Here is a 26571-nt window from a genome sequence, read left to right as displayed (position 1 = left end):
TCAAGTAACGCTTGCAAACATTTATTTTGAAGCGCAGTTTGAGCGACAAATAAATTGTATTTCAAGCTGTGTAATTCAACAGGTTTGTTGTAACCACATAGGAGTAAGATAAGACAGAGCGCGTACCACCAGTCAAAGTCTCCGCCTCATCCAATAATGAGGGCCGATTGTTCCATGAAATGTGACAGGCGAGACTGCTACGCAATTATCGCGTATTTTCATGGTCTATTAACGTAATCGCGAATGCAGGCAACGCCAAGGCACGCATAGCGCTGGCGTGATTGTTAGACACAGCACGATCGAACAATCAGCCCTCATGAATATGCGAGAACTGGTAGCATACAATACACGGGGACTTTGACTGGTGGTACGCGCTCTGTCTTATCTTACTCCTCAGTAGGATTCACACCAAACCGTACTTGGTACAGATGATGACAACGAGAAACGCTGTTATCCTCACAGTCGTAACATACCTGCTATCCTCACAGTCGTAACATACAAATTATATCTCCTAAGTCCCATTTCACAAAGACTTGCGATTGACCTTAAAGTTTAAATTTGATGAGGTTTTAACCTCATCAAATTAAAACTCTAAAACACTTTTAAAATAAAATCGCTAGTCTTCATGAAAGCGGCCCGTGATCCAGAGTTAGCAAAGCTGATTTCATATGTCCTCAATCGCACTGCTTGATAAGGAAACAACATGTGTGGCTACTTGTCTGTCTTTTGAAGGAACACTTGAAATTGATTCTCTTGCTCTTCACCTGTTTGATTCAAATGGAGTCAATGGCCGTCATTGTGGAGGGAACAGAGTGATAAAGTCCTTGAGTTGTGATATTGCTGTCTCCGTCTTGCGGAAATGCTCCATTAGTGTGTTCTTTGCAATCATTTGTTTCTGCAAGACAACAAAATAATGAAATTTATATCTTATTTCTGTACCTTTATCTCCACCATAGAATGATATGAAATAATTCATAAATTCTACAAACTTACATGCCCAAATCCATTCACTAGCGAAGTGATGTAATAATCGGATTAATTACCATAGCAATAGGGTAAAACAATTTTTGAATATATCGCCCTTCACTACAAGCACGTTGCACTCATCAACTGTGCAATCATAGATTGAATACAATACCGAACAAGTTCTTTTCAAAGATACTAATCTTACAGGTGCGAGTGATCAGCATATGGTTCAATGCAGAGGTACCGCGTGAACGTACTAGTGAAGTGCTGTATATTAAAAAATTGTTTTACCCTATTGCTATGTTAGTTAATCCTATTGTTACATCACTTTGCCAGCGAATAGCTTTACATATGTACACAAATTCAACGTGCACACACACTCACAATGCCCCCCCCCCCCACACACACACACCCTTTTTTTGGCTTGAATGCCCTAGTTCCATTTAAAATCTACCAACCCTGTGGAAGATGCACTCCAATTTTAATTCCACTTGCATATGTTAAATTCATCTGGAAATGCTAGTATTATGTTCAAGTCCTGTTAAAAGTTGCAGAAATTGTAAGAAACAGTTGAATTATTGCACAATTTGGCCAATAATTGTACAATTTTGTTTGGAATTCCAATATCCTCCACACCTTTTCCACTTTTTATGGATGAAAATGGTTGGATCTGGAGGGTTAGAATTGCAAAATCTTCTTCAATGGAGGCCCATGTGGTTTTCACAATATATGACCAATATAATGATAGTTTACATGTTTACTTACAGCTATTGCATCATTAAGTTGTTTGGCCTTCTGTTCTAGCAGTAATCTTTCATTTCTTAATTCGCCTGCTCTCCTCTGTAACTTCTTCTTCTCCTCTTCTTTGGTGCCTTTGTGTTGAATGTATGAGTTCACAACTGCCATTGTGCTGTGCCAAGACTGTCCACCTTTCTCAATCAGCTAGGTTTGGGAAAAATAAATGGTCATAAGAATGTTCAGTTACTACATTTTGTATATGACTGATTTGGTTAGTTGTCATTGCAACCATCCCCATTGCTAACCAGGTTATTATGATAAAGCAACCGGTAAGAAAAACAGAAAGGTAAACTGTAAAATATTATGATAACACTCCCAACACAATTATCCCTCACAAATTGACAAACAGAAGTTGGTTTTGATCAACACAAAAAGAAAATTTCATAAAGAACCACAACAAATCATTAATATTATAAGGCAAAACACATCTCCACACACACTTGATTTATTATTTTAAAATCTAGAATACAACATATTCTAATTAGCAGTTTGAAGCAGCCTCCTCCAAGGCAGAAATAAACATTTAAGTTATGAATATAAAAAAGAAGTTGAGTGATATAGCACATCTAGTCCACATCCTGCAGCACATTTGTTCTGCTTTGGTAGTGTAATCACTTGGTCACTGGCTAATCTAGCAACAGCTCACAGTATACATCAAATTGTCTTTTTTACTATTATGTTAGCTATTATATACTGCAGGATGTAGACAAGAATTACCTTTGCCACATGTGTCATGTGTGAAAACACTTAGTATTTTTATATTGTGTTAGGAACACAAAGTGATAATAGGTACATGTACATGTACATTGTACAGTATTGTTGGAATTGTACCTGCAAATTATAGGCAACAAAATGTTACATGAATATGAACAAATTAATTAAAAACTTGACAGCACTATAATAGGTGCTGTCCTTCCACTCAGTGGGAAGGAATTAAATGTAGTTATGTGAAAATAGTAATGTGTTCTTCACAAAAGCAATGAAAAGACAAATAAAAAGTGAATAAAACTGTGGAAAAAAACTAAACAGTATTAGTTATCAAAACAATCAGGCAGGAATAGCCAAGCCAGCAAAACAAAAATAGCCTTATGTAGAAGCAGTTTATACCCTGTACTGAATTTCTAAAACATTTGACAATCTATAGCATGCCTTTAACAGCCAAGTTAAGGTGCATAATATAAACAGGCTGTTGCACACTCTCAAACATTTAACTTGTCTCAAATGTTTTAGGGAATTCAAGCTCAATTCACTCACAATCAATGGCCAGAGTGGTTTGCATGCAAGCCAAATCGTCCTAACTTTGCTCAGCAAGTAATAAGCAAGACATTGTATACTGATATAAAATAGCGTAGACACTGCTGGGCTTAACACCTACTCCAAATGCATTTTCTGTATTGTGTGCACTTTTGTGAATTCACATTCAAGCAAAGGTTATAGTTTTCAGCAAGGTTCTTCAGCGGTCTGCCGATTTGGTGCTGTTTATAGCATAAACACGAAAGTGGGATTCTGATTAGCTAATTGAATCACGTCATCAACACATCAGCACTTCATGTGACCTGTGTCTTTTTACGGGATAATCAGAAAGAGTAGCCGGCCCGCTGATGGACTTAGCCAAATACTATATGTTTGCCTAATGAATGTCGAAAGGTGATTTGACACTGTTTTCAAAATAACCCTAAATATAACGAACAAAACTTCTGCAACCAATGAATGTAAGTAAAATCAGCATGCAAAGGCATTCATTCAACTCTCATTCTTCATTCTGCACATTAAGGCCTGTACTAGTGACAGTGCTAGAACTATTTCCTTGGCAGGTCTTTAGTGCAAAAAACCATCCAACCAAAAAACAGCACAGCCCTCAAATAGTACAAGTACCTTGCACTGCGGACAACTCCACATGCCTGGAGGCACAGTGTGATGTGCCCTGAGTAATTTGATTTAATTTAATTATTTAACTTTGTTTACAAGCTGAAAGTATTTCATGAGATGGGAAACCCCCTTGTACGTGCAAGATAATGGTGTGGAAAGTCGTTTTGGAATTCCCCAAATTATTGTAAACAAAGTCAGAGCTATGTTTGGAACTTGGAAAGCCCCAGTTCATTATTGCACCATCAGGAAAACCCCAGGAAGTGATGTAATGTGAATGTGTATAATTAATCTTGGGAAATCCCAAGATTGCAGCAATGTTGTGAAAATGTGATTGAAGTAATGGTTTATTAATAGATGAGGGGTTTTTTTGCATGAGTACTGCTATAAAAAGCTGGAGGCTTTTGTTGGGACTTTACAGAATGCCATGGGAGATTGTAAACTCCACATGTGTGTGATGGTCTTCGTGCTTCAAAAAAAGTACATTTTAACCAGTTTATATAGCCAATAATTGAGCTAATTTTAATACAGCAACGAAGAAGACAGCGAGCACACAAAAGTGCTCTTCCTCATCAAAGGATTAAAAGTTCTTCTGTCAAATTGCTGGAGTTTGCTGAGTTTGTGAAGGCCACGCATCTGTCAAAAACAGCGGAGCTGTGTTAAAGAAACCTGTTCCCTGGAAAAGAGTGATTGGTGAAAGAAACGCCATTTTCGGAGAAAGCAGCGCAAAGAGATATTATGGAGAAAGCAGCGCAAGGAGATATATTTGTGGAGATAGCAGCGCAAAAAGGAGATTGGAGGAAGCATCATCATTTTTGTATGAGGATTTCATGTGCAAGGATTTATAAATGCAAGTGTAATGCGATGGACTTCGCTGATTTTCGCAGAACAAGTGAATAAGGATATATTACATCAGTCGTCCAGAACATTGCAAGAACTCTAGAATCACCAACAAGAAGACCGCTGGTTAAGTAGTCATAGAGTAAAACTGATTGTGTGATTTTATTGTAATTGTTGTTATATGTACCAAGCATACTCTATTTTCAATTAAAGACTTAGATTTGTTAGCTTAAAATCAAACAGTGTATTTGTGTTGTGCATTCGTGTGAATTTGGGTAAAAGGTGATTTTGGCCTTGAGTCAAGTACGACTCAGTAACAAAATTGGGGGCTCAGCGTCCGGGAAAATACACTGTAAAAAGTTAACATTAATTTACTGAGTCTTAAAAGTGAAAGTACAGTATGGCAGAGTTCAAAGCAGATGAGTTTCTTGAAACTATAGATTGGGAGAAATTTGATAAGTTGAAGAAGCCTGATTTATTAGCACTTGCCAAACATTATGACTTGAAAGTAAAGCAAACTACAAGAAGACAAATAATCAAAAATGTCTTGATTGAGGTTTTAGTTGATGAAGAGTATTTTGATGAATCCATTTTGGGCAAGAGAAAAGAGGTCGAAACTGAAATCGGTGGGGACTCTGCAGTTAAATTGAAAGAGTTGGAAATTCAATTAGAACTGAGGAAAATAGAAATGGACCAAAAAGAAAAACTGGAAATGATCAAGTTAGAGAATGAAAATAAAGAAAAACAAGAAAGGCTAGATATGGAAAAACAGAAAATGTTTATTGAAGAAAAGGAAAAGGTGGCAAAATTGGAACTTGAGAAACAGAAAATGGCAATGGAAGACAAAGCGCGCCATGAAAAGATGGCGCTGGAAGCACATTTGAAAGAAAAAGAAATTGAGTTTGAACAAGAGAAGTTGGCTAAGCTAGGTGACAAATACTCATCAAGTTTCTCCTCAAAGTCAAAGTCAGGCTTTGATGTTACAAAGTATGTAAAGCTTGTGCCTAAATTCAAAGAAAAAGAAGTTGACGAGTACTTTCAACATTTTGAAAAGGTAGCTACAAATTTGAAATGGCCTCCAGAGCATTGGACCCTACTGTTACAAAGTAGTTTTGTGGGGAAGGCCAGGAAACTTACTCAGCTCTACCAATAGAGAAGTGTAATGATTATGAAGAAGTCAAACAGGCAGTTCTCAAGGCATATGAACTGGTGCCTGAAGCATACAGACAAAAGTTCAGAGATTCAAGAAAGCAAGCAGATCAAACCCATGTAGAATTTGCTAGAGTGAAAGAACAAATGTTTGACAGGTGGCTTGGGTCAAAAGAAGTCAAAGATGATTTCGACCAACTTAAGCAATTAGTTCTTATAGAAGAGTTCAAGAAATGTGTCCACGTTGACATTAAAACCCATTTGGATGAAAGCACTAGCAAAATTAAGACGCTAAACGAAGCGGCGACAATGGCGGACGACTATGGTTTAACTCACAAATTGAATGCGAGTAGATTTAGTCATAACAGAAGTTATTCAAACAGGTTCAGCCATAATCAACCTAGAGCAAATCAAGGTGTTACACAAGAAGTGAAACCTCAGTCTAATTCACAGCATAGTGCTGGTGGTAGAGGGACCCCAGGGAGTTCAGGTAACAGAGCAAAATTTGGGACTGAATTTAAAGCCAAAGTAACTTGTACTCATTGTAAGAGACCAGGGCATACGATGACCCAGTGTTATTTCTTAAAAGGCAGACAAGACGCACAAAAACAGCAGCAAACTGCTAGTAATACTGTGGGATGTGCAGTGTCACTTGAGTCAAAAGAAACAAGTCAGTCAAATCAAGAAACAAGAATTCCCACAAAAGGGAGGTGAGACAGACAAGGTGTGTGAAGAATTTGAACCATTTGTGTTAGAGGGAGTAGTATCACTTGGTGAGAATGGTAGTCCAAAGCCCATCAAGATTGTGCGAGATACGTGTTGTGCACGGTCTATGATTCTGGAAGGAACTTTGCCCTTTAATGAGGCTAGTTCAGCAGGTAATGCTTTGATCCAGGGTATTGGGATGGAAATACTTAAGGTACCTCTCCACAAAATTAACTTGACATCTGACTTAGTTTCTGGTCCTGTAACCATAGGAGTTAGACATGAATTGCCAGTCAAGGGAGTGTCCATGTTGCTAGGAAATGATCTGGCAGGGGGAAGGTTTTTCCTGACCCAATAGTCACAGATAAGCCCTGTTTACAGGATGATAATAGTGAGGAAGAGGAGATATTTCCTGCATGTGCAGTGACACGGGCAATGAGTAAGAGAGCCTCATTAGAAACAATTGAGGACAACCAAATTGATGACTTAGGCTACAATTTGGAAGACACTTTTGTGTCAAAGTTGAATGAGAAAGAAGATAAACTTCCTTCTCCAGGGGATAAAAAGACCCCTAAAAATGACACAGCCTCTGAGCATGAACAAATTGAGGAAACCATGAAAGACCCATTAAGTCATGACAAGCTGATTCTGGAGCAACAAAATGACCCAGAACTCAAAGAGATCAATCAAAGGGCATTGACCCTAGAAGAAGCAGAACAAAACTCTGTCTGTTTTTACAAACAAGATGATGTGCTAATGAGAAAGTGGCGCCCCCCTGATGTACCTGCCGATGAAGAGTGGAAGGTAGTGCACCAAATTGTGGTACCAAAAGTATACCACACTGAAGTAATTAACATAGCACATGATAGTCCCATGGCAGGGCATTTGGGTGTTAAGAAAACTCATGAAAGAATTCTGAGACATTTCTGGTGGCCCACTCTCAGAAAAGATGTTTCTGAATATTGCAAAACATGTCACATATGCCAAGTAGTAGGGAAGCCAAATCAGAAAATACCTCCTGCTCCATTAAAGCCAATTCCAGCCTTTGATGAACCATTTAGTAGGGTTATTATTGATTGTGTAGGCCCCTACCAAAGACTAAGTCAGGTAATCAATACCTTCTGACAATTATGTGCTGGCGTCAACACGCTTTCCTGAAGCCATACCCTTGAGAAATATTAAAGCAGTGACAATAGTGAAAGCTTTAACCAAGTTCTTCACATTTGTGGGGCTCCCCAAGTCCATACAGTCAGACCAAGGATCAAACTTTACTTCTGGAGTATTTCAGCAGGTCATGTATCAATTAGGTATAGAACAGTATACCTCAAGTGCTTACCATCCAGAATCACAAGGTGCACTAGAAAGGTTCCACCAAACATTGAAAAACATGATCAGGACATACTGTTTGGAATTTCAGAGGGACTGGGATGAGGGAGTACACTTGTTGTTGTTTGCTGCTAGGGAAGCTGTTCAGGAAACTTTGGGATTTAGTCCTTTTGAGTTAGTGTTTGGACACACAGTCTTGCTGACCCTTAAAGTTGTTGAAAGAAAAGTGGCTCAATGAGAAATCAGATATCAATTTGTTGGATTATGTCTCCAATTTTAAGCATAGGCTTAACAGAGTAACTGATATCGCCAAAGAAAACTTGAAACAGGGTCAGGCCAAAATGAAGCAATGGTATGATAAACATGCCAAAGAGAAAGGGTGTTCAAACCAGGTGACAAAGTTCTAGTACTGTTTCCAATTCCAGGACACCCATTACAAGCCAGATATCATGGCCCATGTGAAGTAGAGTCAAAAGTGGGTGAAGTAGATTATATTATCAAGACTCCTGGTAGACGCAAGAGCAGGCAGTTATGCCACATAAATATGCTCAAAGAGTATGTTGAAAGAAGTGACAGTGGCATTTCAAAACCTGTGTGTACAGTAAAACATGCTGATAATGTAGACAAACATGCCGATGTAGACAAAATCGCCAATGTAGACAAGAGTAAAGATGACAATTCTGATGTCACATTTGACCAGAATAAAGAGCTGGAGCACAAAGAGTATAATGTAAAATTGAACAATTCTGATGTGCTCACTAATTTGGACTCAAAGTTAGGTCATCTTTCTCAAGATCAACAAAGTCAAATTGCAAATTTGATTCACAAATTGACAATATATTTCCTGATACGCCAAGTAGAACAAATGCTGCATTTCATGATGTAGATGTTGGTGATACTAAACCAATTAAGCAGCATCCTTACAGAGTCAATCCATTGAAAATGGAACATCTCAAAAATGAGATCAATTACATGCTAGACAATGATATCATAGAACCAAGTAGTAGTGAGTGGAGTTCACCATGCATTCTTGTTCCCAAGCCTGATGGTTCATACCGATTGGTCGCAAACATGAGAGCTGCAAATGTTCATTCAAAGACAGACTCATACCCAATTCCAAGAATTGATGATTGCATTGACAAAATTGGGAATGCAAAATTTGTTAGCAAATTTGATCTTTTGAAAGGGTACTGGCAGGTTCCACTCACAGACCGTGCCAAAGAGATTTCTGCTTTTTTTTCACTATTTGGTCTTTACCAGTACAAAGTTATGCCATTCGGTTTGAAAAATGCCCCAGCAACATTTCAGAGAATGGTGAACCAAATTGTGGCAGACATAGAGGGATGTGAAGCGTATGTAGATGATTTGATTGTTTACAGTCAAACTTGGGAACAACACATGGAACAACTCCATCAATTGTTTAAGAAGCTGTCAGAAGTACAATTGACAGTCAACCTGGTAAAAGTGAGTTTTGCCATGCCACAGTCACATACTTGGGATATGTTGTAGGTCAAGGTCAGGTGAAACCTATCAAAGCCAAAGTTGAAGCAATTGAGCAATACCCCACACCTGTAAACAAGAAGGCACTCATGAGATTTCTAGGAATGGTTGGCTATTATAGAAAGTTCTGCCCAAACTTTTCAGAGATAGCAAGTCCTTTGACTGATTTGTTGAAGAAAGATGCAAAATTCATTTGGTCAGAACAGTGTGAAAATGCTTTTCACAAAGTCAAATCGATACTCATGAGTTCACCAGTGCTTACTGCACCTGATTTTCAGAAGCAGTTCAAGTTGACTGTTGATGCCAGTGACATAGGCTGTGGAGGTGTTGTGATGCAAGAGGTGAAAGATCAAATAGATCACCCCATTTGTTACTTTTCAAGGAAGTTCAACAAGCACCAGAGAAATTACTCCACAATTGAGAAGGAGTGTCTAGCATTGCTATTAGCATTGCTACATTTTGATGTGTATTTGGGTACCACAGTATACCCTGTGCTTGTTTTCACAGATCACAATCCCCTCACCTTCATCAACAGGATGAAGAACAAAAACCAAAGACTGGTGAGGTGGAGTTTGACCTTGCAAGAGTACAATCTGGACATCAAACATATTAAGGGAAAAGACAATGTAATGGCTGATGCCCTGTCCAGAATTGCATAAAACCTGACAAACAAAAAATTCCTTTAAAAGGGAAGTTGTGTGTGACAAGTAGTCACTGTGTATGATGAGATAAATACTCAAAGTTGATAATATGTTGAAGTTGATGTAAAAGAAGAAAACATTTAAGAAAGTTTTCATTACATTCGAACTTTCTTCTTTTAAGGGGAGGTGTGATGTGCCCTGAGTAATTTGATTTAATTTAATTATTTAACTTTGTTTACAAGCTGAAAGTATTTCATGAGATGGGAAACCCCTTGTAATGCAAGATAATGGTGTGGAAAGTCGTTTTGGAATTCCCCAAATTATTGTAAACAAAGTCAGAGCTATGTTTGGAACTTGGAAAGCCCCAGTTCATTATTGCACCATCAGGAAAACCCCCCAGGAAGTGATGTAATGTGAATGTGTATAATTAATCTTGGGAAATCCCAAGATTGCAGCAATGTTGTAAAAATGTGATTGAAGTAATGGTTTATTAATAGATGAGGGTTTTTTTGCATGAGTACTGCTATAAAAAGCTGGAGGCTTTTGTTGGGACTGGACAGAATGCCATGGGAGATTGAGATACTCCACATGTGTGTGATGGTCTTCGTGCTTCAAAAAAAGTACATTTTAACCAGTTTATATAGCCAATAATTGAGCTAATTTTAATACAGCAACGAAGAAGACAGCGAGCACACAAAAGTGCTCTTCCTCATCAAAGGATTAAAAGTTCTTCTGTCAAATTGCTGGAGTTTGCTGAGTTTGTGAAGGCCACGCATCTGTCAAAAACAGCGGAGCTGTGTTAAAGAAACCTGTTCCTGGAAAAGAGTGATTGGTGAAAGAAACGCCATTTTCGGAGAAAGCAGCGCAAAGAGATATTGCGGAGAAAGCAGCGCAAGGAGATATATTTGTGGAGATAGCAGCGCAAAGGAGATTGGAGGAAGCATCATCATTTTCGTATGAGGATTTCATGTGCAAGGATTTATAAATGCAAGTGTACGATGGACTTCGCTGATTTTCGCAGAACAAGTGAATAAGGATATATTACATCAGTCGTCCAGAACATTGCAAGAACTCTAGAATCACCAACAAGAAGACCGCTGGTTAAGTAGTCATAGAGTAAAACTGATTGTGTGATTTTATTGTAATTGTTGTTATATGTACCAAGCATACTCTATTTTCAATTAAAGACTTAGATTTGTTAGCTTAAAATCAAACAGTGTATTTGTGTTGTGCATTCGTGTGAATTTGGGTAAAAGGTGATTTTGGCCTTGAGTCAAGTACGACTCGTAACAACAGCGATGAGAGGGGGCTGGAGGCAGCCCAGGTGGTAGACAAGATTGCAAGTGTCACACATGAGGAGCTCACCACTACATCTACACACAGCACAGAAGTCCTCATGACCCTGGATTAAGTGCATGGTAAGGGTCAATGGAACATTGTAATATCCATTAAAAGGGGATGCAGGGGATGACATGTTTTCATTGTCAGCATTAAATATTCCTGTTCTATACGGTCCACAACTTATAAGTTTCCCCCTAATGCTTTTTAGAATAAGTCAAAAAATATTTTACGAAATGTAAAAATGTAAAAAGATATATATAGCCCTATTTGTTTTACACATGTGGACCAATTTATAGCGTCACACGTTATTGCGTTCAGTCACAATGGTTAATTATGTAAGAAAAGCGGCCTTTTAAAAGTTGCACCCGAGTCCATAGCAGTCAGGTTTTCTTTAACAAACACTTGAATATACCTAGCCTGCTGTATTGTTTGAGAGTTGACTCCTATGGGCTCAGATGCAACTTTTAACACTGTTTAAAACAGTCTATTCTTTTACATAATGAACCATTGTGACTGAACGCAATGACGTGTGACGCTATAATTTGGTCCATATGTGTAAAACAAATACGGCTACCCATACCTTTTTAGACGTTTGCATTTTGTCAAATATTTTTCGATTTATTTAAAAAAGTATTTAGGGGGTAACTTATAAGTTGTGGACCCTATAGTTCAGGAGAAACTTTTTAATGTAACATGCCATGCCTAATTGAGTAGTCTTTTAAGGACACTTATCATGCAGGGAGGTGGGAACTAGTAATTTGAACTTTACTTATTGCTTTTAAATGTTTTGTTTATTTTCATACAATAACATTCCATTTTAATACATTCATGCAATTTTCATCAAGCATCACTTGGGGACAAGCAAAATCACTAATATTAAACAAGTTGGAATTATTTATTCTATTATAATCTTTTAATAGCATAGATATAACATAGGACAGGAAAGAAAACAGCGCCTGACTAAACCCAATACTAGCATTAGGAGACATACAGAGCTTCAGCCTTTAGGTATATATACCTTCAGCTTTTGATAATGATACTGATCAAGCTGATTCTATGTAATAAAATGTTCAAATACATGCCAAGTGAATTGATTCATGGTTCCTAAATTTGAAATTGAACGCAATTGATTGCCAAAGGGAATTTACATCTTGAATTCATTTTTAATAAGTTTATCATTTGATTTTACCAAGCTTCAAAACAATTTTACACATCAACAAAACATGCATATTAACAAATGTCTAATATTTTATAAATGGCTAACTTACATCTGCACCTTTCACTTGTATAGCACCATTTAATCCATTTATGTCATTCTCTGTGTCTGGTGAACGATGACCACCTGTTAACAAATATATATCATATAAAATGTCATCAATCATATGGTTTTACTTTTAGTCACAACTTCCTAATGCCCTAGACATGATTTGATCTTTGGCTCCTAAAAATGTCCCCAAATAGGATTCTTCATACACCAAAGGTATAAAGCACACACACACCCCCACACCTCACATACACCCCCTCCTACAACCAAAAAATAAACAAACACACAATATTACCTAAATTTTCATTTATTTATTATCATTAATCATTTTGAAACTCATAATCAGAATAGGGTCTGAAGCAGGGCTGGACTTTTACACATGCCTGCACGCCAAGCGTGTAATTTTTTTTAAAGTATTCATTTTAAAAAGCATTTATGTTTTTGGAAATGGTAAAATTGCCTAATAGGCTCCACCATTTAGACTATTCATGTGTTTGTAGCAAAAGCAAGGAAAGTACATAAAGCATGATAATGGAACTTGCCTCTTCTCCTCTTTTCCTGCCCAAGACCATTTGTAGCAGCAAGAAAACTGGTGGCTGATCTCCGACTCTGGAAAGGGGCGAATAACAAACAGTAGGCTTTGTGAATGAACGAACAAACTTAGAATGTACATAAAAATGATTCAGGTATTCTGTTAATTCTTGACAGGAAGCTTATTATTTTCTAAGGTTTCATTATTAGCTTCAAAAAATCTATGGGTACCATTTACATAGTAATCAACCAAATATCAGTTAACCATGATGATCAGATACAAGAGATGACCCTTTATTAGGAGGGAGATCTGGTAATGAAGGGAAGGGGACAAGGGGTGGTAAATGTCCAAGCGGTACACTGACCGACCTAAAAAATAAAAGAATCACAGCTTTTGAAGCTTTTTAAACATTTTGGTGCAGTTCTCAGCAATAAATATTGGTGGAATTTAGATCTTAAAAGGTGTAGACCCAATTTATTCACCTATAGACGTCAATGAATGCTGTAAAACAAACATTGATCCACCACCAGGAGAAATGGCAGCTGGATCTATACCAGGGAATTCCCTATCGGGGTGTATTGTAAAACATTAAACGTCGCCGAGTGATTTTTTAATATGCTTTATTCTACAGCATAAATTCCAACAAGCTTGCTATAACGTATCAGAAAAAAAGTTGAAACAATTTTCACAAATTCAGTGTGTTCCAGCATTCTTTTGGGATCTTTAAAAAAATCAACCTACGACCCAAATAAATTTTGAGCTGAAAGGGAAAACAGACCTTTTGCCTACACCCTAAATCCTGTATAACTCTTCCATAGGCTTTACATAGAGCTATGATCAGTTTGGACTCATGATGCTAAGCAATCAATAATGGTATAACATGTATAAGTTGTGCTGATAATAATAAATCTTAATTCCAAAGATCCTTTCAATTCAAGCATACCTCAACATCATGTCTGTCAAAATTAGAATATTGTGGATTTGCTGTACTCCTTCGCTTCCTTTCTGACCTTCTACTTTGGAGTTGTTCTGCTGTTTTTTGTGTGATAAGACCTAATGCTGCCATGAATTCAAGTTTCTGTAAATTGTAAATAATAAAAACATGACAATCATGAACAAAACAGACAAATCATAAGAGTAGATGTAATACAAAGGAGGATACAGTGCAAAAAAAGCTGTAACATTTGAGTGCTCTTAAAAGCGGCAACAATTTCATATCAGATTTGTTAAAAACAGAGCAAGTACTTCCTATTTTAATGAAGTTACAACCGAATTAGAAATGAAAAAATCCTTCATTTTCACTACTTTTTAAGGCCTACGACATACAAGGACATGCTGTCCATCCAAATCAGGACTCTTATGTAGTGCAAAGCACAACTATGAATCATAAAATTGGTAAAAGTCTACAAAAATTGTACCTTTTCTTCTGGCGTTAATGCTTTTCTTGGTATTGCATGTTCAATCCTAGTACTAAAAGTATGCTTTGGTACTAACATGGGTTTCTTGTATATGTTGGAATTGCTGTCTTTGGATTCCTGCAAATAATAAAGCAAATCACACACCATGATCAAAATAGTAAAATTCTTACCTATGTATAAAGTCATGATGATAAACATAGCATGTCTGCATCTTGTCATTTAATATCACTACCAATCAGTTGGCTTCAAAATTTTAAAGCAACATTACAGTAAAATTAAGTATTTCTTGACCAAACTGCAACATGCATGTTACATCTATATAGCGTACTAAGCGTGTACGCAATGTAAGACGCGTGTATGCTTTCTTCTGTACAGCGCTATGTTCGTGTTTGTTTATCGCAGAGCCACTAGCATTGATAGTGTTCCAGTTTGGCCAAGAAATACATAAATATTATTATATGTCAGTTATTTAAATACGGTATTCAATATTTTAATTTTCAATTCAATAGCTAATGAAATAACTACACCTGTTTGTCGATCCCAATTCATTTGCTTTCTAATTAATGGTACCTAGAAGGATAAGCATATAACTCATTCTGTCCAAGTCACTTGTAAGTAATTAATATTGATTGTCATAAGACTGTGATGTACCTATATATACATGTTTTGTACACATTGCCTAGTTCAGGTAAATTTCTCTTTTGTAGAAATCATGAATTGCTTTTATTGGTATTCTACAAAAACTCAATACAGCCTTCTTACCTTGAGGGTTAGGGCTCTACTGGCTGAAAGCCTTGATGCAACGTTAGGCACTTTGATTGCAACCATGGATGGCTTGTTGGTCAAGATGGACATGCGAGGAGGTGTAGGTGGCTGTGTTCCACCAAGGATTGGTCGCGACCCATGATGATGCGACTTGTGATGTGACCGATGCTGTGGTATGTTAAGATTCTGTGAGGCTGATAAAGGTGTTGGTGATGTACCCTGCAAAGGCAATATTTCGTAAATTATATAAGACTTGAAATTACTTCATAAATATGCTCTTCTTTAAACACACTACATATAAATTACATCTTACATATAATGTTCATACCTGTAAGTTACATTGTAGCAAGAACATTATAATGAGCCATGAAGTGGAAGCTTTTCGCTATGAAAAGACCACATATTGTCTAGTACTTCCTAATTTTATATTGCTTATTGATCATAATAGTACAATGTAGCTACTTATTATTCTTTCTGTATGAAAAGGTTATCCTTACAAAGGTTGTATTTTTTACCATTTAGTTACATTGAAATCTGGGAATGGTAGACTACTCAATAACATTTCGTACTTCAGTTCCCAAAAAATAAAACCAAAACATATGAGCAATCTACACCAAAGTTAACAATGGAAAATGAAAACTAATCTCGTTTACTAGTTTCATCATTTTAATTAGGTACTATTATTATCAAAATTATCATTATGGAAAATTATGTAGGAGATTTGCAAACCCACGGTTCTTTAGCAGTGCCAGGTTCTTTCTTAATGCCAAGTTCAGATCGAAGTTGCTCCACAACCTTTTTCTGGTTAAAAGAAAGGGAAGAAAAGTCTATAAATTAAAAGAACCACAAATACCCACAGGAAAAGGAGATTATCTATTCTGTGCCATTGCAATTTGTTGATGGAACACATGGTTTATTTCTGCCGCTGACTGCCGACTCCCTTTCCTATTCCTAATCATTATGTCTAACTTGAAGAACCTATTGGACATTGAACACCCTGATACACAATGTATCTCTTTGACAATACAAAGGGAGAGGGAGAGGATTTATTATCCCATGGTGCTAATCAATTTGAGCAACATTATCATGAGTGATGAATCATTGAATATGCACACCACTGATGTATGTCACAACACATTTAGCAAGAGTTCAGACACTGCCTACTGTGAACCCATTATCAAATGCACTTGATGAATATTATTAAATGTGGGTGATTTTATCTGATACAGCCCACATTATTCCCTCCCACTGAGATAAAAAAAATGTACATAATGTGTATTATCTATAGAAGTTCTATCTTAGGCCCTACATGTATATAAAATGATTTTAAGAACTATTTTCACTTTTTGGAAAATTATATTAAAATGATTATGATTTATCATCATGCACCTCAGACAAATTAATGTTAAAATCAGCAATACAAATTAGGAATTGCCAACAGTTAAAATCTGGAGATAATGATTTGTAAAGGTTAAAAATACAAATCATTGCATACTAACTATAAATACAGCAGTTCCGCAAATCCCCCAATATAGATATTGTAGTACAAAAGCAAAGGCAATTTACTAAACCAACGATGCCTATATCATGTATAGCCACTGTCAAACTCATTTGATCGCTTTTATCAAATAGCCACATATTTTTTTGACAGGGGTGAGCTGCAGGAACTTCAAAACTTAACCCTACCCTGTTTTTGAGGCAAATTTTACTAAAAAGGCTGCATTTTGCTCTTTATACATTATATGGGCGAATTAGGTGGGGTGCCATGTATGTTACACACTTCTACCTTGCTTCAGTGAAAGTATCCAGAGAGTGAGCATGGCGAGATTTTGTGGGATTGGGCATAATTAGGGTTTGAAAAAAAAATTTCAAAGAGGAAGAGGGCAGGTACGAGGAGAACATATAAATTTAATTTTACTTGACTTTCAATTGTGTTATTTGTCCCAAACACATGAATGACCTGGCATTGTACATGTAGGCCTACCCATTGAAATTGATACACTACATTAAAACTACAAGTACATTTTTACAGCAAAAAGAACAGCCAACAAAAGATTATAAATTTGTCTCAATTCAAAAATCTACACTTAGTATGTACAGTACAGAAATTTCAATTGAATGAACGTGCAGCTCTCAACAGCTGTATGCGATCCAACTGCGATTGTATATCGCGTATTCCAAATTTTGCACAACTTTGGATACAATATTAAAATACTAACCAATCACGAGTGAGTTGGTATGGTTGGAATCACTTCCACATTACGCACACACCCTGACATGCTAGCGTACATCGTGCAGTGTACGCAAAATATTGTCATGCTGTGTCAGGCTTTGTTCATTCAATTGAAATTTCTACTATGGTAATTTTGATTCCAGGCCTTGTTTTCTTCAATACAGTTCTTGCAATTTAGCAATGGAACTCAGTCCAAGAGTACCTTTAATTAGTACCAGACAACTTACACATTGACACTACAGGTTTTAACCTAAGTACATACAGCCAGACAGAAAAAAGTATCCATGTGATTACAGGTTTCACTTTGCAAAATATTAGTAGGGATGCCCACTCTCAATACAGTTTCCACTAGAACGATTTTTCATTTACTGTGTGCGTGCACTCACACACGTATTGTCTATGACAGCATTCAAGCTTTGACTTACGTTTAGCGGACACATGTGTGAAAAAAGTATTTAGGGGTGAAAACAATAAAAATTCTTGATTGTTTATATGTTTCCAAGGGTAAAATATCATCTAGAATCAGATTTTGGCACTTAAAACTCCCTATCTTTTATAGATTTCAAGAAAAATTCAATTTTATGTCCGATTTTGGCCGAAAATAGCCGTTTTGGGGTGACAAAAATTTTGACTTGAAGATTTCCTGTGAGTGTATGAACATGAAAACTATCAAATAGTGCCTAATTTTCTATGCTAATTGTGTAACAAGGGTACAATTGTGATATTAAAAGCATTGAATGGGATCCACATATTTCTTTATTTTTGTAGCAGGGGTAGAAACTTGAGGGTTCGGGTGACAATTGATTTAGAAAAAAATACAATATTCGCATCATTTTCAATTTGTAAAGGCCATATCTCCACAATGGGATGAGCTATAGGGATGCTTTAAGTGTTTGTTTGCTCAGTATTTCAATAGCTAACTGATGATATAACAAACAAGTAAGCAAGATATACAGAAAAGAAAATAACTTGCAAAATGCTACCCCACCCCTAAGGATTTTGAGGGCGTGAAAAAGTCAATGATTTTGCAAAAAAAATAAGTCCTTCAAAACTGGGAGGTTTGAGGCTAAACAAAAGACATGTTGCCCTTACCAATGCCTCCCTCTAGAGCAACATGTTTTTTGTTTAGCCCTTAGTATCCCCATTTTGAAGGACTTATTTTTTTTGCACCAGTTTTTGCTCAAATTTGAAGACTTCGGGCAGAAATATGCCTGTACAGTGCTATGGGGAAAATTTTCAAGTTGAATTTTATGCATTTTTTATGTCAGATTCAGTTTCTACACAAAATTTCACCCTAGAAAATATTCCTTTAAGTAGGATATTTTTCACTTTAATTTCTCACCATTTTGTCCACCAAATGTAAGTCAAAGCTTGAACGCTGTCCTATGGAGAAACTGATCGATACAAGAAATCCCAGGCCTGTTAAATGGCGTACATACTTGTTTTGATCCAAATGTAGGCCTATATCAGGGTGTTTCAAGAAATTCCTGATTCCACCAGAAAACATTAACCAAACTTTTTTCCTGTTTGGTCAGTAAATAGAGAGGACCTTCCTTCATGAAGAGATCAACTTTTTTTAATGAAAAATTTAATGAGATGAGAACTACAACAGGTTGAAGTGACACCATTACGTGCATCAGGTGTTCAAACGCAATTATCTCCGAATTTGGAGTGAATCAGACAAGCAAACTTACATACCGGGGTACTCATAAAATTGAACTATTTTTGAAGACAAAATGTGTAGGATGTTAAGAAATTTAAGAATGTTTAAGCCTACATGCCCATCTCAAATCATGCACTTCCCGTGCACTTCTCACTACCATGTCCATTTCATATGCTATCCATCATGGCTTCCATGCACACACAGTGTATTGCTCAATGTAGTAAAGATAACCTTTGAGTTGGAGCAAATTTCTCAAAATTGGTAGTGATTAATGTTACCAAACTTATGCCATGATGAAATATAATAATTTTTGAAGATAAAATGTGCTGACCTTAAAAGATTGAACAATGTTTAAGACTACCGCTTTTCATTTGAAATAATGCACTTATTGTTCATCTCCTCTATGGAGATATTTTCCATGGCGGCCATCTATGATCATGCTTGAGGTTTCACCAAACAAACCATGGGTTTTGAGGTCTTATATTTTTGTTGTATGTCAACAAAATCGATTAAATTTTCAGGATGATCTTATTTGCATGTTGTTATAAGCAAATATAATGTTCCAGATAAGCTAGTTAATAAATACATTAAGAAAAAGTACCTTAAAGTTGCACTTTCTGTTAGTATTCCTTTTTGGACTTTAACTTTTTAACATGTTCTAGCAGCCCTATATAAAATCGTGACACTCGAAAGGCCATATCTCTGGAATGAAACCTCCGATTAAGATTATTTAAACGCCAAAATGTTTCTTTCATCAATTCCCAGCCAATAAGTTAGGTCTGAATCAATTTAAAATTACTTCAATTTTTAGTGGACATGCCTAATATTAGTACTATGTGACTACGTCTACATGTATGTAGATCTACACATATTGGACAGCACTGATTCAAAATAGTACTCTGCGGGCAAGAATTTTTTTCAGGGGATGTTAGTTTAGTAAATTACATTACAATTGTGTAAAAATCAGAATTTTGAAAAACTTTGAGGAAGTTGAGGTGTCCTCCTTAGCAAATATTACAAGTGTCTTAATTGAAAACTACGAATGACGATGGTCGCATGTCATAAGGTGCCAAAGATGGGCATGCAAAAAGGGTCTAGGCGGAAGTCCGCAGTTCATTTTCCCGCACAATGCCCGGGATAAATTATTGTAGCATTACAACCCCTAAACTTAAATTATGATAAGGTTTCATTTTAAAGCTTAAAGTATGGGTAACAAATACTGCTAAAAATTAAACCAATACAATGTCAGTAACATACATGTAAGTTTGAAGGGACAGCGGTGGAGGTGCAGGTGCAGTCCATGTTTTTAAGAATAGGAAATGTCAATTTTCTAATCTTTTTGCGACTTATCTTGAGTATAGACCAATTATAATCTAGACTTGTGCAGTGCACCATCAATGTACCGTTTGAAATGTTTACTCATTTTAATTTAAAAACAATCATGTCATGGCAGATGAAAATGTCTGTATTTTTGTATTGTTTATTAATATAATTATATTTACGGTACTTGCTGATCCCGAACCGGACTGGAAGAACGAACCCTAGTCCGTTTCAACTAGGCTAAAACTCACTCTATCCGTTGGTGTATTCCCCGATCCGCCCGGCCAGTAATTTATTAACATTTTGAAATCTAGTCCACTGTAGGTCCCGTGCTGCCTGAATCAGTCCAGGATATTTTTGATTTTCGGGTAGCCCAACAAGGCATTAATTCGAAATTGCTAAATGTTGAAAAATTTAATGTTTAAAAACAATCCATGTTAAAAGATGCACAGTAAAAGGCTTTGCACAAGAAGACACCTCCTCATGCATCCCCTTGGACACCTCCTCACGCATCCCTTGCCCTTTGCCGAATAAGGCAATTTCGAACATCTCCCTTTCGGTAACCATTAGAAAACAACAGAAAACTGAACAGTACAAAGTATAACATTATAGTCTGTCTCGTCTCAAGAGTAATGACATGCAGAGTTCCTTATTACAAATTAAACTTACTGCCAACTGTCTAGCGCACAAGGCCCTATCCACATGCTTAACGGCGCATGCATGTACACATTTTAACGCTTAAAAAGGACCTAGCTTGCAAAAGATTATAATTTTTTCAAAAAACAAGAAGGTGATAAGAATAATAAAAATAATAATATAATAATAATTATTATCATAATACTAATCATGGCGTGTCCGTCCGTCCATCTGTCCATGCTGCTATCGCGGCGCTGGCGTTTCGCTAATACTAGCGTGCTCACGGCGCGCTGCGCTATCGTAGTAGTCTTGCGAGTACCGACAGGCGCAGTCTGAGCATCGGAAAGCATTACAGTGTGGCTAATCGTGCAGGTGTCATCAATAGGCCTATTTTCAACAAATTTCAATACGGGCTATTAGGCCTACAGCAGAACATGACTATTTCCGGGGTGCAATATTAAATTAAAAAGGTCAGGGCAGGTAGGCCTATATGGGTAACGGTGTTGAGTAATTAGAGATAGTCCTATCACGAGAACCACCCAACCCGAGAACCGCGAAATCTAGTTATTTATATAATGATAATAACAATAATAATAATAATAATAACAATAATAATAACAATAATAATAACAATAATAATAATAATAATAATAATTTAATAATAATAATAATATACAGGTAATAATAATATTAATACAGGTAATAATAATATTAATACAGTAATAATATAATAATAACAATAATAATAATAATAATAATAATAATAATAATAATAATAAATAATAATAATAATAAAAAATAACAAATTATTAATATTTATGATAAATATTTTAAATATAATTTTAAAAAAAAACTTTATTTGTAGAAAAGTACAGTAGAACATTAGGCCGTTTGGTTGCATTTTTTCAGATACGGTAATAAAGTTTGAACACCCTGTTCCGGTCAATAATCATAATAATAATAATAAATAATAATAATAATAAAAAATAACAAATTATTAATATTTATGATAAATATTTTAAATATAATTTTTAAAAAAACCTTTATTTGTAGAAAAGTACAGTAGAACATTAGGCCGTTTGGTTGCATTTTTTTCAGATACGGTAATAAAGTTTGAACACCCTGTTCCGGTCAATAATCATACCATAATGCACTGCTCAGATCAGAAGAAACAAAGACATTGTTGAATGGGACAGGTGGTACTGTAACAATAACATAGTGTAGGCCTTGTCAAGTGAATGCATTGCAAGCTTCAACTACAACATGTATAAGCACCTAAAATGGCTATCAATAAATTAAATTTACCTGTTTTTCACTCAAAGCTGTTATTTTCAATTGCTGGTTATGCAATTCTTTTTTGAGTTCACCATTCTGAAAATAAGAAGGGAAATACATTTAAAAAAATAAAAAACAAATATTTTTCAGTGGTTCTATCTTGTTTGAAATGAAAAGTGACCTTCAAAACCTGATGACTTCACCCCTGATTCAAACTACTATACGCTTGTTCATAGTCATAGACTCATCATAGTACTGATGTTTCATACAATTATTTATGATAATTATCTACCGCGGCTGTGCAAATGGAACATCACCACGGTAAATATTGCAATGGCAAAATAAGAAATGGAAATGACCTGCTGGTGGTGTGTGTGTGTACGTTGAACACCGGTGAAAATGCAGCAGGTCAACAGACTAGAAACTTTACCAAATGTATCTGAAAATTAAACACCTTTTACACGTAGTTTGAGTAATATAATACAACAAGAAGATAATGGAGTAAATATAAATATTACCTGTGGATCATTTTTCATTTTGGCCACCAGAATCTGAAAGAAAACAAGAGGGGTATCTGGATGAGAATCGGAATGCGAGGAGGAAAAGTTACGATGCACAGGACAATGGAAGACATACGCAAAACGAGTGTTATTTACCTAATATTAACAACAAACCATTTGCACAAAATGAGGTCCTCATACAATGCACGCAACATGCATGATAAAAGCAACACATTTTAACTACTTACCCTTAGTCAAGTAATCAAAGAAAACAGATAATTTATCACAGGAGGTATAAAACAACTTGGTGTTTTGATGGAGTACAAGCCCGAGTAAGGGCATTTAAACTCATTTGCATACGTACTGTACATGCACGACACATGCAACACACGGCAAATATGCACGGGTACTGGCTTCGCGTTACTTTGCGTTGTTTTCAATTCAAGCAACAACCACGTTAAGAGCAACTAAAAACGAAATCAACGTACCTGATGACACTGTATTTCCTTTCGAAGCAGTTGCTGCAATTTTTCCAAATCTGCATTCGACATTTTGGTGTAAATTTCGGCTCTGATTTAAGCTATCCCGAGGGGTTTTTCACCGGGACCAATACCCCACTGTACTTTTGATTGGGATACATGAACCGCACAACATAGCGTAGTGATAATTAATATATGGAATGTTATTTTTGGAAGTATTAACAGCTTTGAAATTATATTAACCTCCAAACTTTGTTTAAATATTACTAAAGAATGTTACCAATAACAAATTTGAGACATGTGTTACATCAAAAGTAAACTGTGTACTACTTTATTAATCCATTGAAAGTATCATTTATGAGTAAGACGGCAAAACACCTCAGTAAATTCCCGGATGTGAAATCTTTTTCAGCAGATTGAAGAAATGCGGGATGCGTGCAGTGGAAAGTCAACGTTGGCATCAACATTGAAATCAGGTCGGGAAAGCAGGTAGAGGGTTGAACTTTACAAAATCACTAAATCATACAGCGGAGATGCCATGAATCACCAGATGCCATGACTGGGAGAAAATTAAGCTATAATTTCTATATAGGCCTATATAAAAAAGATAAAAAAAGAACTGAGAAAAAAAAGGGGGTTGGATTTCTTTTTTCAATAGTTGTTGTGAGCCACTGAGCCAGAAAGAGCTCTTTCATTAAATACAAATAGGCCCTATAGCAAAAGGAGTAAATACTTGCAGAAGGCCTAGGCCTATGCCAAGGCTATAATAATTTTTTTTTTAAAGCGACAATAAAAAACAATTCTTTTTAATTTTCATATTAAAGACCCATTTAGGCCTATAGCTCCCATCAGCGAAAGTGCAAAAAAAAAAAAATTTTGTTTATATAAATTGCTTCATAAAAGTGAAGGATAAGTCATTCAAAGAGATCAAATTGACATTTGGTATTTTTTGAAATGAAAAAATTGGCAAAAAAAAAAGAAAAAAAGAAAAGAAAACAGCAGTATCGACAAAGTTGAATCCCCATTCAAATACCTGTAGCTAATTTAGATACTGCAGTATCTAAATTAAGTTCATGTAAAATACCTTATTTTGTCTTTAAAACATGGCTTTTGGCTGAACCACTAGCAGGCTATGTTAGCACATCTATGATAATGACAAAGGTACCAATATCTGAATTTTGATGATTTTTCACTCTACGATCATCCGGATGAGCAAATCAATGTTAAGTTTTTAATGCTTTGGTAAAATGTTAAGACCTTCAAAATGTTTTTTTCTGGCATAACCCCTCGAAAACAATCGATAAGATGACCTTGTCATTAAAAAAAAAATTAATAAGTTCTTGTCAAAATGAATAAGTTCTTATCAAAAATGAGTGACCCAAAAATTTAAATTTGAATAGTTTGTCTTGAATGTCTTCTCAAAGAGTGTGATCATGGTGATATAGGCCTAAACAGAACCTTTCAAGTTGAAATAGATAATCTTGTCAAATAATGAGTTGGAGATCTTTTCAATTTAAATAGTTAGGCCTACTTGTTAAAATAAAACTGAAATTCATTTTGATAAGATTGTTGGTTCAAAGTAATAATATAGGCATATCTATTGTCAAAATGAACACCATATGCCTATCTCATCAAAACGAATACCGGTAGTGAAATGTGTGAAATTAGAGTGCCATGAATAATTATATTTTAGGGATATTAGGCCTATACTTATCATTTATCTCTTGTTTCATTTTTATTTGACAATGATAGTAATAATAATAATATGAAAGAAGATAATGAATAATGTAAATGATCTCGAAGATGATGATGGGTGTATGATGACATTTTTTGCTCTTCACTTTTTCAAACCATTGAAAAAAAAAATTTGGGCAACCATTCACAACTTCCGTCGGCAAAAAATATTTCCGTCGGTACATTTACAAGTTGTGCCCCCTCGGTTCCAAAATCCTGGCTACGCCACTGTATGATGATGATGGGTGGGGGATGATGATGATAGGTCTCAATTTCTGCAAAACATTTCAAATTCCTACCGCAAAACATAATAGTCCTTATTATTCCAGTGAACTTGAAAATCCACTGATTCGAACCCAGGACCTTTGGTTTAGGGGTTTCAATATTTACGCGGTTCATAATGCTCTCCATCTCCCAAAATGAGCTAATGAGTCAGCTGGAGAGAAAGAGCAGAATTAATGTAGGCCTACAGTGGCTCCGGAACCGGAGGCCTGGGAGCCGGCCCAATTTTGGTGGGGCCCCAAGTACCCTAGAGCCCAACCCCCAATAATTTAATGGAAAATTCATATTTATAGGGTAAAATTTATAATTTCAGGGTAAAATCAGTCATAATTTTAAGGTAAAATTCATAATTCAATAAAGTATCCTTACACTTGGAAAAATAATCACAACAATATTGGGGTAAATTTGTTTTTTTAATAGATGCACTATATAATCCTGCACATTATGACACCACATTGAATCCAATGTGACCTCCAGAAGTAAAGTCACAAGCAATTCGCCAGCGAAGTGTTACGTGTAATCCAATTATCACTATGTCAACTGGATCACGCTTTTGAGTTTTGCACCACGATCGAAATGATCGCAAGACAAAGTCTATGGCATGTGCTACCAATTTAAAAACATGCGTGATCCAGTTACCAAGGAGTTATGTAACCACTTGGCTGGCGAATTGAATAGACGAAGGTCCAGTTTTAAAAGTGACAAACTGGCCAATAAGGCGCAAAAAGATTCCAACAAGCGCAACATTGAGACAACACAGTTTCTTCAATGAAGCGTTATTTTAAAGCAGAGTTTTTATTTTAGTTTTTACTTCTCTGTACTTTTTATAACTTTCATCTTATTTGTCAGTTCTTTTGTTTCAGTTTTCTTTTGTTCCTTTTGTTTTAAATTAAAGCCAAACGCATAAATTAGCCATTCACCACTCTCAAACCAGATTTGTGGTCTGTGGAGTTTTGAATATAGGCCAGTTTGTCACTTTTGAAACGGGACCTTCGTCTAATCAAATGCTTGTAACTTTACTTCTTGAAGTTACATTGGATTCAATGTGTCATAATGTGCAGGATTAGATAGTGCATCTATTAAAAAAACAAATTTACTCCAATATTGTTCAGTTTGAAATTGTGATTATTTTTCCAAGTGTAAGGATACTTTATTGGCGCAGTATATTACGCCCGGGGTAAATTTCCATAAGTGCCACTCCTGCCAAAAATCGCTGGCGGCCCGGCCCCTTGTGGTGCCCAAAATCCTTGCCCCCATTACACATGCCACATTTTAAGTAACCCTATTTGCAAACTTTAAATTATAGATAGCGAGCAGGAAATGTTACCTGCGTCTATT

The 26571-nt window shown here is 36.1% G+C and overlaps 1 protein-coding gene across 2 annotated transcripts; it reads right to left on the bottom strand.

Annotated features, from left to right (window-relative positions):
• Window positions 1–378: 378 nt before the first annotated feature.
• LOC140155828 (PHD finger protein 21B-like) lies at window positions 379–23397 on the bottom strand. Of its 2 annotated transcripts, none has more exons than XM_072178812.1 (11): window positions 23227–23397; window positions 22757–22789; window positions 22269–22334; window positions 15845–15912; window positions 15109–15331; window positions 14347–14463; window positions 13872–14006; window positions 12939–13005; window positions 12401–12474; window positions 1732–1908; window positions 379–895 (listed from the first exon to the last, which is right to left on the bottom strand). In XM_072178812.1, the coding sequence occupies exons 1-11, from the start codon at window positions 23287–23289 to the stop codon at window positions 794–796; spliced, it is 1125 nt and encodes a 374-aa protein (XP_072034913.1). In that variant the 5' UTR covers window positions 23290–23397; the 3' UTR covers window positions 379–793. The 2 variants fall into 2 exon arrangements, with proteins under 2 accessions (XP_072034913.1, XP_072034914.1); XM_072178813.1 differs by lacking the exon at window positions 23227–23397 and adding an exon at window positions 22987–23079.
• Window positions 23398–26571: the final 3174 nt, after the last annotated feature.

This window comes from Amphiura filiformis, chromosome 6 (genome assembly GCF_039555335.1).
Source record: "Amphiura filiformis chromosome 6, Afil_fr2py, whole genome shotgun sequence".
NCBI classification, from domain to species: Eukaryota; Metazoa; Echinodermata; class Ophiuroidea; order Amphilepidida; family Amphiuridae; genus Amphiura; species Amphiura filiformis.
This window is presented reverse-complemented; position numbering and strand designations above follow the sequence as displayed.

Excerpts from the sequence above, each read along its gene's own strand:
- LOC140155828 (XM_072178812.1), bottom strand. The coding sequence starts at position 23,289 with ATGTCGAATGCAGATTTGGAAAAATTGCAGCAACTGCTTCGAAAGGAA. Across the intron at positions 15,913-22,268 it reads CAGCTTTGAGTGAAAAACAG|AAAAAGGTTGTGGAGCAACT; the intron begins GTAAATTTAATT and ends TCTTTTAACCAG. Across the intron at positions 12,475-12,938 it reads GCAGGAAAAGAGGAGAAGAG|GTGGTCATCGTTCACCAGAC; the intron begins GCAAGTTCCATT and ends ATTTGTTAACAG.